The sequence below is a fragment of the Drosophila sulfurigaster genome, chromosome 2R (genome assembly GCF_023558435.1).
Source record: "Drosophila sulfurigaster albostrigata strain 15112-1811.04 chromosome 2R, ASM2355843v2, whole genome shotgun sequence".
Classification (NCBI taxonomy): Eukaryota; Metazoa; Arthropoda; class Insecta; order Diptera; family Drosophilidae; genus Drosophila; species Drosophila sulfurigaster.
Window position 1 is genome coordinate 27,267,546 of NC_084882.1, and position 12,984 is coordinate 27,280,529.

Consider the following 12,984-nt stretch of genomic DNA (forward strand, 5'->3'; position numbering starts at 1 on the left):
ACCCTATCACATGGATTATTTATAGAAACATTTTTGGACTTTCTTTTTTATTTTCGTTGCGTTTAATTAAAATCAAATTCCAGGTATTTTAAATTTTAGCAAATATGTATACGAACATTGAATACTCTATTCATAAATGCAGATTACTTCAACTTTATATGCAACTGGAAATTTTCTTAACTAAATATGCTTGCAGTTTGTGACAGGTGACAACTCAATTGTGACCAACTATACTATAAATATTTCGTATACATATCTATAATAGCGAAACAACAGACACAAAAAATTAATTTCATGGCAAATTAATAAACAAAAAACCACATAAAATTAAACGCAAATCCCTCTTCAAAAGAAGAAGAGAGCGTCGAGATCGACGCAAAGACATGAAAAAACCAGTTTCAATTCTTAACAGGTGTTTTGGTCAGACGCTCAAGCGTTTGAATACCATTATTAATAACAGCGAATTGTGTTAAATATATGTACACATAAAAAAACAAAAAGAAAACGTCAACACACAAAACGCAAACCAAATAAAAACAAACATGCAATAAAACGAGCGAAACAAAAGACTTTACGATATCTTTTTTATACTCGTATTCGACATAAAAGTGAACTCTATTTATGGGCTCGTAAAATGTGCTAAATGCCGAAAATTGAATGAGAGTATAAAGATGCACCCACAAGGAGTCAATTGGAGTGGCTAAAGCACACAAAAGGACACAGCTCAACAAAAGGGGTTCGACAATTGTCTTGTCTTCGATTGTTTGTCAACAGGCGAATGGATTTCGCAAAACAATGCAAATAAAAGGGTATTTGTGCCGCATTTCGGCACGAGTGATCCTTTTTTGCAAAAAAAATAAGAAAGAAAGGACACCCCTACTCAAAAGGATTGCTGGCAATAAAAACCAACAAATCATCGCTAAACCCGTCAAAGATCTTGCACAATGACAAAATTGGCAAACACACCGCAGAAAATAGAAGACGGAGAGATCGTCAGAAACAAACCCCGAAACAATGATTGCAGCACAATGCGATAATCGATCATTTGGCAGTTTTTCTTTTCTTCTCAATTTTGCATTGTGCGCGAAAAGAAAATTGGCAACCCTCTCAAGAGGGCTGATGATTTCTATAGATCGAAGGCGCTACGCAATGTTTGCCAATAATTTAATTGATAAATGATTTGATTTCGCGATCGCATCGATCATAAACCCAACGGAGCATACGGAAAAGAAGTTCCTATCTCATAACCATTATATGTATGTAGGTACTGCCTAGTCATTGATTAGCATATCAATATACGTTATTATAAATGCACTAATGATCATGGGATTGTTTGCTTCTCTTCTTATCGCAGTTATCTGATCTCAACTGATCTGACTGTTTCTGGGGTGGTTCTTAGGTCTGCCTTGTCATGTCACTTGGGTGCTGAAATCATCACGAATCTGCTGCTCTTCCTTCCATTCATTCCTTTCACTCCTTGTGTGCATCATCAGCTTTTGTTATGTTAACTATGAGAAAAAATAAAAACTATCCTGTCTGAGGATTCACTTTTTTCACTGTCACTTTTCTCTTGTCCCACCGGCTTGATCGATATGATAATTAGAATGCAATGTCTGAGGTCATGAAGGATTCGGTGATTGAAAGAGTGAGTTGATAAAAAAAATATGTGAGGCATCTGCCAAGATGGTTAAGGATACACTGTAAAAAGTCGAGTTATTTAATAAAATTGCATTAGGAAACTTCTTAGACAAATTTAAGGATTAACAATTTGAACTTCTGGCTGCTGCATATATAAAAATAAACTACCAGAAATAAGTTATAATACTTTTTTCATTTTGGAAAACAAAATTATGTTCTAAATTTGAAATAAATATAAATTTTAATAAAAAACATAAGTATAAATAGTATTCACATTAGTATGTAGTACTACTGCAGTAATCTTCTAAAATAATCCATACTTCCTTACTCGTTAAAGAGACAAATTCAGATCGCATCTAAAGCAATTTCCAGTGCATGCTCGAATCCTGAATCATTATGCAAATGGTTTGAATATTGTGTGTGTGATTTGAATGGCCAAAAGATAATTTGATGCTGCAGAAAGGCGTCGTCAATGGCATCAATAGATTTATGGTTTCTAAACTCGAGACATAATCAAAACACACACACACAGCAGAGGAAATCAAGGGTATCAGCAGAGAACTGGCAGAGGATCAAGCTGGTTACCCCTGAACATTGAGGGGTTGTGCAACCCCTCAACTTGAGAGTTTTGCATAAGAAAGGTCCCGGGTCCCGAAACGTTTCGCCGTGTGAAGCCGATTGTAAGCCTTGCACAAAAACGCTATTCGCAATAGCATTTAGTCGGGCATTCAGCAATTCTTTTGGATAAACTATTTATGAAATTATTACACAATGCAAGACAATCTATTGAGTGGGGTGCTCCGATTAGCTCGCTTTGATTTCCGGGGGAAGAGAGGTGTGTATGTTTTTCCCATAACTTCTTGTTGGCTGTGTGCGCCTTTTTGTTGTTTCCAAAACCAAGCTCGATTTTTGCATATTGGTTTCTTTCTTTCATTGCCCACTATTTGTATCATCGCCATTCATAGTTCATTGTTCGATTCTAATAAGGTGCGATATTGTGAAATTTGATGCCATTTTCTTTTATGATTATTATTTCTTTTCTGAATCTTCTGTGTTCTTTTTTTTTTTTGCACACCCTTTTCGGGTTTTTGCAGATCTTTTGTGCACCTCGCACAATGAAGTTGATTGTTGAGGTTTTGTATATCTGATTATCATCTCGATTGATATGTTATGGATGCTCCTCTCTATATTTTGGCATATTGCGAATTTTACGTATATTTAATTATAGGTTTATTGCGAATTCACATTGATTAGCAGCATTATTGATGATTATTCTCAGACTGCTGATGATCATTTCGAGCTCCGTCAAGCTATTTATAGCATATGCATTCCAAATTGCTATAAATTACTTTAAAAATCTCGTGATGAGCGGCTGAGATTTAAATGCTCTATCTGTATCTTTAGACAGCACCAGTTGGTTGAGATAGATACAACTTGGGGTTGCAAGTGCGAGATGTGGTTTTATTTGTAGAAATAATGGTCCTCTAAGAGTGTTTATAATGGGATTAATCTCTTAGTGATAGAACAGAATAGTTATTATATTTATTTTAAAGTGTTATCCTAACTCATTTGTAGTTTTTGCTTAATTATATTGTTTAATTCTTAATAAAACAGTGAAAAATATATTATTTTTACATTTTTCTGTATTGTACGAATTTGTCTTCCAATTTCATAGTATAAAATCTTTGACAATTAAAACAGTACATAAAATTCAATATAATAAAAATTATTAAAATTTTTATAAAATCCATCATAAAAAAAACAGTAAATAAAATTCAATTGAATAAAAATTACTCATATTTTTCTAAAACCTATTATAATAAAAAACAATAAGTAAAATGTAATGAAATAAAGCTTAAACAAATTTTTCCTTAGCTTTTCTTAATTTTTTTCCCCACTTAGCAATTACAAATATTTACATAAGCTTAAAACACTTTTATTTTGAAACACTAAAAAAAATGTACACCTTAAAAAATGCAATAAACGAAATGTATCAAAGGCACGTGTTGGACTAATTCGTTGAGGAACTGCGTCATTTTTTATCCTCTTTGAGAGCAAACAAAATGACGCACTAACAAAAAATTTAATTAACATTTTCACGCTAAAAAATAAAAAGCAACCAAAAAAAAAAAAACCCATTTCAATTGTAATAAAAAGGTTTAGAAACTCTACAAAAAAAATCTTACAGTAACGAATTAACAATACGCAAACTCGATCCTTTTTTTCTAAAAAAAAAACTTTCAAAAAATTATACACATATCTAAAAAAAAAACTTGTCACACAGCATTTGAACATTCAAATGCATGTACAAAAGGCGTTTCATTTGAAAGAAGAAAAAAATGAGAGAAAAAAAACGCGGAACCCAATTATAAACGACTTTTTGCTGTAGTCAAGCATAAACAAGTAAGAAAGCTACAGTCGAGTGTACTCGACTGTGAGATACCCGCTACCCATTTTGAATAAAAGCAATATATTTTGCGGTATTATTCTCAAAATATACCAAATATACTGCAAAATTATTAAAAATATACCAAATAGTATATTTGGTATATTGATATAGTACCGCATTCAAAATATACCATAGACGGCACAATATACCAGATTGTCAGCCAAAGCAACTCAGACCCCTAGTCAGTAGGCGTTTTTGCCCATACAAAAGTATTTCTTTAATAACTTCCACAATTTTTATCTGATCGAAACCAAATTTTCAGAAATCATAACTAATATAGTAGTTATCACATATACCAAAATTCGTAACTCTAGCTTTAAAATTACGCTTGTTATTCGATTTTTTTGATTTGCAGGGGCGGAAGTGGGCGTGGCAAAAATTTGAAACAAACTTGATCTGCGTGCAAACATAACAAATGCTGTCGAAAAAAAATTAAAGCTCTATCTCTTATAGTCTCTGAGATCTAGGTGTTCATACGGACAGACGGACAGACGGACGGACGGACAGACGGACAGACGGACATGGCTATATCGTCTCGGCTGTTGACGCTGATCAAGAATATATATACTTTATAGGGTCGGAGATGCCTCCTTCTACCTGTTACATACATTTCCTGCCGGCACAAAGTTATAATACCCTTCTACCCTATGGGTAGCGGGTATAAAAACGCAGCATTACAAAAAATGGGTTAAAAACTCATATGTCGTACATGCAGCAAGGATGCGCTGGAATCCTGATGATTTTTTTTTTGTTGCGAGAAACGAAAAAACAACTACCCAGAAAACATGCAACGGGCGGCCTCATTTGAATATTTGGCGCTGGAAATTTTCTCACGATTTTTTTTTTTCTTCATAGATCTAAGACTACCCACAGGCCTGGGTGACGATCAAGGATAATGGAGAAACGACTCACAAGGAAGACAGCCAGAAGGAAAAAAAATCCGGATTTTTTTGCCTCATTTCCATGCGGACGCGCTGTGCTTAAGAAGTTGCGTTCACCAAAAAGGGTGAAATCAGACAAAGGATAAAGGATGCTTAATTTATGCACGACACGTTCGCGGATCGGACGCGGACGCAGCGCAAGCAAAAGGGTTGGCAATCCTGATCCGCACACAGGATATATCTATGCATCCCGCTCGCTCATCCGCTTGCCGCTTTGCTCGTCCGCTCGAACCCATTTGCATATTTGATCAATTCCTTTTGTCATGGGTGCGCCAGGGTCAGCATCATTTTTCATTTAAAAAAAATGCTCTTTCAAATAGAAAAATACACAAATTATTCAAAAAATATCCATGTGCGTAGCTAAAAGTTAACGTGTTCTTGCATCTCACTTTATTCTTAAGCTATTTCATAAAATTCCTTGTCGATTATATTTTGTAGTGGAACATAGTAAAAGTACTATAAAAGGTATCAATTAATCATAATGAATGATAGTGAACTATAGTAAAAGTACTATAAATTTCATCTTTAATTTTCATTAACTTTGTTGCTTAAAAGTTCGTTCCTTTTCCTTAACATTATCAATCATCTACTAAAATGCAGTATTAAAGACAAAAGATACACAACCATCGATGATAGATCAATAGCTGACAGGGTCATTTTTTTTCTCTAGGTAGACGATCTATGCAAATTTGTGCAAGGCAAGGAGTCAGCCGCAGGCGCTAAGGATAAATCTACCCTGTGGCCAGGAAATATCTTCTTTTCTTTAACATCCTTGGTTGTTATTTGTTTATCTATTTTGCATATTCAGTCTTTGTGACGGTTTTGTGCGCTTTGTGAAAGTTTTAAATCAATATTTGTTCATTAGTCATGTTCAATAATTCTAATTATTATAATTTATTTTTTTAGTTATTGAAATGGAGTATAAATTCGGATAGCAGCTGCATTGTATGTGTCTAAGGATATCATTTTGATGAATGTACATATATCGACTTCAAATATTAAATTTAAGTTTATATTTGCTCGTCGTCTTTAAATTCATTTTAAGTTCATACTTATAATTTTATTCCGTCCTAGATTAATACGCAAATTGCAGTTTCAAGATTACCTTTGATAAAGATTGCTTTTGCCATTATTAATGATAACAATATTGTGCCAATTTGGCGGCGATTTCGTTTTTAACGGATTACCAACGATTTCGTATAATTAGCCAGCTCTGTTCAGGGGAGCATTCCAAAGTCGATGGGCAAAAATCAATCAAATAATGTGACATCAAGAGATAACAATATAAAAATCCATCAAACTCTATAAAATTAATTAGCAAACGAAAATAAATTATGCAGAAATTATACAGTCGCCAAGTAAAATTGGCAAAAATCCAATCAATTAATATGTATGCACAAAGATGCGAATTTTCAAATCAAAACGAAAAATAAAAAAAAAAAACCCAAAAGTTATCTCTCCTCGGACATAAATTAATTAATTTACTTAATTACAGCCCCAGCTCGCAACTGGACTGAACTGGCGATAGAGCCAAAGATGGAGCTGGCTGACCTCTCAACAAACTGGTTAACTTGTGCCAAAATTAATTTCTGATGAAGTTCATTTTATGAATATTACCACACAGAGATGGCGAACCCAAAGGGGGTCTAAAAATAAAATCTATTATGGACACCATTCACAATTAAGATGAAATTTAATCTACTATAACAGAAACTATTTTGAATGTTAAATCATATAACTAAGAAAGTAATTTATATGTTATTGCCCATCAAACCCGATGTTTATTTTATGGCTGCTGGGTATAAAATCATATACAATATGATTGATTGAACACTATTGGATGGAAACTAAGCAAGCACAAAGGGGCAGAGTAAACGGCAATTAAATATTTTGGTAGAGTGAGTAATATTTGGTAAGTGAAGATTCGGTTTCTAGTCAAACCGGTTCGTATAATAAGATGACTACATAAGATGAAAGTAAATAGTTAAAAATATGAAGAACTTTTTATTAATGCTAAGAACTTACTTTCATCCAATTCAACGAGAATAAAGAATAGGTTAAAATAGGATTAACAAAAAAAGTAACTCGGAATTAAAAGTCAAATTAAACCTTAAATAATATAGTACAGTCAAACTATTCCTTAAATTTACAACATAGTAACATTCAACTGAAATTCATACAATTGTTAAATAAGTAACCAAAAATGTTGACCGCTTGTCCAGAAGAATTACCCAATCCGCACAAGAATTGCCTGAGGGAGATGCTTAATACGCTGATCTGCAATGATCAGGATGTCAAGCGTTTGAACATTGAGTTAAGGAATATGCAGGTTGAGCTCAAGGAAGAATTGAGGAAAAAACGAAACTGAGTCTAAAATTTGCTCTTCTGAGAAGAAGTTAAATAACCGTGCAGAGCCTAGAGTTTGTGATAGCGATGACCCCAAGACAGAGTTCTCTAAACGCATCATCAACTTGAGCGAGATTAAGCATTTCTATACGAAACGCTGTGAGGAAATTCGCAAGCGTCGTGATAATATTATAATCTATGGTCGACAGTGTATGCGAGCCTATAACGAGGAGAAGTGTAAATTCAAGTCTTTCCACGAGAACACCATTGATTACATAAAACGCACGGCAACTTTGTCACAGGATCAGCAAGTCGTTCAACGCTGCGAGCGTGATATTTGCGAGATGCACAAGAGATTCGTCAAGGAAGTGGCCAATCTAAAGCAATGCGAGTCGCAGCTGCAATCATTCTTTAAACTGCTCAAAGACTCGGATCCAAATACTTATTGCGAGTGCTGTTGCTTTAAGGATTACGATTGGTTACCACAGGGTAAAAAGTTGGAAGCAGTTGAAAATGTATCCACTGAATTAAAAGTGAAAATGGGCAAGGTTTTGGTGAGTGCTTTGGCTCAGCTGCACACTCATATGCCGCAGGACATGCACGGATTTTTAGCTGGTTATTTGATGAATGTTGAGCGCAACGAGCAAGAAGTGAAGGAGAAACTTGATATATTTCAAGATCATGTGGAATTCCAAGAGAAAGAGCTTCCGGATCCAACTTTCCACTGTGATACTGATTGCCCTAAGTCACAGTGATTCGTCTGAGCTATTAATTTTAAATTCACTTGTTAAATGTTGCAAATAAATAGCAATCGCATTTCAATTCAATTTTGTAATTTAATAGTTGTATATTTAATATTTCAATACAAATAGACGTACATAATAGGGTAAAATTTCTAATTCATATATATGGTATTAAGTACATTATCTTAGATGAAATACAATTCAGTAATGCTCAAGCATTTTGCTTCACAAAGGAAATCACATTTAGAGTTGTTGTTAATTGTTTTTATGTTTTGTGTAATTAGGCTCTCAGATCATTTACTACGGACTTTGGGTTTAAATTTGAACCAACTTTCGAACATTCAAATGCTACAAACATTTTATTATGTTATTTCGAATTAATATGGGCTTTTACGTGGAATAAGAATTTGGCTTACTCCTTCTTCTTGCGACGATTGCCACGACGAGTGCTCGACGTTGGTTCCTTGTCGGTGATGCCAGTGATGGAGGCGCCAGCTAAATCAGTGTTGGCCATTTTCTGTTGAGTATCCAGAAAAAACATGACATCACGCAGTTGTTCCTGCAGTTCAGAAACCTCTTTGTCGTGAGTGTGTTTGAACTCGTTGTACTGCTTCTCCAGGGTCTTGTATTTAACATGCCACGAGCTCTGATTAGTCTGCAAGGCCTTTGACAGCTCACGCTCCTCGGCCAACTGTTTAGTCATCTCTTTAAGCCTAGGATGAAAAAGAAATTTGAACAAGATCTTGACCATCGAAAAAACAAACCACTTACTTTGTCCCGTGGTGTGCCAGTTTTCGTTCTAGATTCTGCTTCTCTTTCACCATGGCTTGCTGCGTTTGCTGCAGCTCATCGATCTCCGTCGTTTTTTCACTCGCAGATGTCTTGTCTTTCTGCCACTCCTGCTCCTTACGTTCGATTAGATCCTCATAGTACTTGCGTTGAGTTTCCATCTGTGCAGTTAACAAATATGTGAACTCCATTTGCATAGAGTCGATTTTATCTTCGCGCTCATCCTTCTCCGTTTGGGAGGCCACCAGCTTGCCATCCGATTTATTTTGAAAGAGACGATGCACAAAATTATCACCAGCATAATCCCACACACTTGAGGTACCCAATTGCATGGCAAACGTGTGATTTGTCGCACGAAAATGCGCTGCTGCATGTCCGCCTTGATAGCGACCGCAACCCACATGACCACAGATCAAGCATATCCACAGAGAATCGATGCCCTCACATTCCATGCACACCGAATCCTCTACCAGCTCGGGAGTTTGCACATGACGGCACACCGGGCAAGTGGAGTCGCCCCATTTCATCAGGCAGCTAGCGTGGAAAGCGTGATTACACAGTATGGTTAAGACGCCATCGACGCTCTCGTCCATGCGCTCCAGGCACACGGGGCACGTGGGCAGCTCAGTGTGTCCAAACGGTGGCAATCCGTGTTCACCACGCTCTACAGCCGACACCCAGACGGCATGGCAAAGTGAGTCCGGCTCTAGGGAGTTGTATGCAATGCCATTGTAGGATTTATAAAACTCCAACGCAGCTTCATTCGAACGGAATCTGTGGTGAGAACAAACACATTAGAAGTTGTTAAACTCTCATAATTAGGAACTTACTCTAGCAGTACCATAAACTGATTGGGGCTGCCATCGCGTACAATGCGCACATGCCTGATCACAGCATGACATGGTGCAATAAAGTTGAGCAAATCATGACAGTTCAAAGTCGCGGGCACAGCCAGCAAACACAGTTGATTGGAGGGGGGCCTCCTTTATTGCCTTGCGCTCACTGCAAATAGAAGTAAGTGAATACAATGCAACTCCATACCAAGCAGCATACTTACTTCGTCTTGTACAGATGAATGATGCCTTTGGTTACCTCCACAATAGGATTTCCCGAAAAATAACCGATTTCCTTTGGAAAGTTCGAGGCTGTAGCACCCGGTTTTGACTCATCGCCGTTACGTGGTGTAGTTTCACGTGAACTGCCCGCCGTCGGACTATTCGTCGTGTGCTGCTGCAGTGCAGCGGACCAGTTCATCTTGGTCGCCTCGTTCTCAGCTCCTGCGCTCAATTCTCGAGTCCAACGTTGATTCGTGTACGTCTCGATGACAATGTCGCGAGCCTGTCGCAGTCCACGATCGCGTTCACGCTCTTTCTGTACCCGCGGATTGGTGGGATGCTCGGAGGAAACAGCGCCTTCTTGCTCTGCAAGGGGTCAAGTGAAAATTGCGTGTTGTGTGAGTTCAAGTTTTCTTTGTCTCTGCGTTTTTGCAGACTGAGTAAGGGCCATTTACCTGCGCTGGCTTCCAAATCGATCTCGATTTTGATAACACACAATGAAATGTTTTCTAGCATTACACAGGCATAATTTCAATCAATACAATACCAAAAATCATCATATTAAGTTGTTTTTAAACAGACTTTACACTTTTCGTTAACGAATTCACAACAAAAACTAAGCGTGACCGCAGTTGAATTTCACAATATACTGATAAATATTTGCGAAAAATAACATTAGCTGGTTACACTTAGCAGGTTGAATTGAAATTTAAAAAGAAATGCGGGTAAATAAAAAAAGAATACTTTTACGTGTTAATAATTTCGATAAAATGTAAAACCATGTCACTGCATACGCCATAAAAAGTACTGCTATCAACAATAATATCACTGATAACAATGCAAATATATTTACCCGTTTTTAAATCCATTTGATTTTGAATATTACTTTCCAAGATCAGAAATGTTTGAAATAAGGCGATTGAATTATATTAGTGAACTAGTTTAGAACAAAAGTTGGATATAGTTGTGGATATTTGTACACTTACATATATTATTTATAAATGATAAAAGTAAAGTATGTGTTCCACAATATTCTCATCGTTTCTTAAAAAATGAGCCACAAAAATCAATGTGGTATATTTGTTGGTGTAAATAAGTGCATTTTTAAATACAAGTTAGCGGCCACGCTAGTGAAACAGCAAAAAAATCAAGATGGCCCACCGGTCACGACGGGATTATTGAATTATTTTATGTTTTGTGTACACAAATACACAACAAATCGATTTTTTGCCAGATTCTGGACAAACTACTTTAACAGACGACATAAGAGTGCAAAAAGCCGATAATTTCAACGACTACGACGGCATGTTATTGGGCTTAAACGAGCTGACTACAACACGACGCCTTTTGTTTATTGTGGCTGTTTTGGTGATTGTACTATATGCAAAAATCCATATATTGCCCGTTCTGGAGTGGTACTGGACAGCGATTAGCTTATAGCCGTTATAAAGATGACGGACCGACGCGTTTCATATTTTTACAATGCCGATGTCGGCAATTTTCACTATGGTGCCGGGCATCCGATGAAGCCACAACGTTTGGCGGTCACCCACAGTCTGGTTATGAACTACGAGCTGCACAAAAAGATGAAGATCTACCGTCCATACAAGTAAGTTATAGGTACAAACAGCTGGGCCAACATATATTGACTTATTTACTCTCTACCGCAGAGCTAGTGCACAGGACATGCTTCGATTCCATAGCGATGAATATATCGCCTATCTACAGCAAGTAACTCCACAAAATATTCAATGTAATTGTAAGTGAAACTAAAAGTTAATCAGCATAATCACTTCACTAATTATTACAATTATAATTGCAGCCGTTGCCTATACCAAGTATTTGGCACACTTTAGCGTTGGCGAGGATTGTCCCGTATTTGATGGTCTCTTCGATTTCTGCGCCATGTACACAGGTGCTTCGCTTGAGGGCGCCCAGAAGTTGAATCACAATCACAGCGATATCTGCATTAATTGGTCGGGCGGCTTGCATCATGCCAAGAAGTTTGAAGCCTCGGGCTTTTGTTATGTCAACGACATTGTCATTGGCATCTTGGAGCTGCTCAAATATCATCCCCGCGTGCTTTACATTGACATTGATGTACATCATGGCGACGGCGTGCAGGAGGCATTCTATTTAACGGATCGCGTGATGACTGCATCGTTTCACAAATACGGCAACTATTTCTTTCCCGGCACCGGTGATATGTACGAGCTGGGTGCGGAATCTGGTCGTTACTACAGCGTCAACGTGCCACTCAAGGAGGGCATCGATGATCAGAGCTACTTTCAGGTTTTTAAGCCTATCATCTCAGCTATTATGGACTTCTATCGGCCAACGGCAATTGTCTTACAATGTGGTGCAGATTCATTGGCTGGCGATCGTCTGGGTTGTTTTTCGCTTAGCACACGCGGTCATGGTGAATGCGTCAAGTTCGTCAAGGAACTAAATGTGCCTACTTTGGTCGTGGGCGGCGGTGGTTACACTTTGCGCAATGTGGCTCGCTGCTGGACACATGAAACCTCGCTTCTGGTGGATCAGGAGATAGCCAACGATTTGCCACCAACGGAATATTACGATTTCTTTGCGCCTGACTTTACGTTGCATCCGGATGTCAATTCGCGGCAGGATAATGCGAATTCCAAGCAGTATTTGGAGTTGATTGTCAAGCATGTTTATGAGAATCTGAAAATGTGCCAGCACTCGCCCAGTGTGCAAATGGTGCAAACGCCGCCCGACGTTGATATGGAGGAGCTGCGCATGAGGGAAGAAACGGATCCCGATGTGCGTATGTCACAAGCGGATGAGGACAAGCTAGTCGAAGCGAAAAATGAGTTTTACGATGGTGATCAAGATCAGGACAAGCCCGATTCGGTAGAAAGCTAAGAACACTATTTAGATTTAAGCACACAATGCAGCAAAATAAGAAAATATATGCGCCACAATTTGGCTTTAAATTAGACACAGATATGATGTATTTTTATTTATGATTATATTTAAAGATATATATTGCCGAGCGAAAC

The 12,984-nt window shown here is 37.4% G+C and overlaps 3 protein-coding genes across 3 annotated transcripts; 2 read left to right on the top strand and 1 right to left on the bottom strand.

Moving 5' to 3' along the window:
* The first annotated feature begins 7,126 nt into the window (after window positions 1–7,126).
* Window positions 7,127–8,209, top strand: LOC133839117 (uncharacterized). Its single transcript, XM_062270460.1, is given in 2 exon segments — window positions 7,127–7,383; window positions 7,385–8,209. Coding segments are annotated over 2 exon segments (897 nt in total). The 5' UTR covers window positions 7,127–7,231; the 3' UTR covers window positions 8,130–8,209.
* Window positions 8,197–10,915, bottom strand: LOC133839109 (BRCA1-associated protein). Its single transcript, XM_062270451.1, is given in 8 exon segments — window positions 8,197–8,465; window positions 8,534–8,830; window positions 8,889–9,680; window positions 9,737–9,882; window positions 9,884–9,908; window positions 9,964–10,327; window positions 10,417–10,470; window positions 10,815–10,915. Coding segments are annotated over 8 exon segments (1,701 nt in total). The 5' UTR covers window positions 10,831–10,915; the 3' UTR covers window positions 8,197–8,458.
* A 155-nt stretch (window positions 10,916–11,070) lies between these two features.
* On the top strand, window positions 11,071–12,929 carry LOC133839112 (histone deacetylase 3). Its single transcript, XM_062270454.1, has 3 exons — window positions 11,071–11,570; window positions 11,632–11,720; window positions 11,784–12,929. Exons 1-3 carry the CDS (start codon window positions 11,413–11,415, stop codon window positions 12,845–12,847), a joined length of 1,311 nt encoding a protein of 436 aa, XP_062126438.1. The 5' UTR covers window positions 11,071–11,412; the 3' UTR covers window positions 12,848–12,929.
* Window positions 12,930–12,984: the final 55 nt, after the last annotated feature.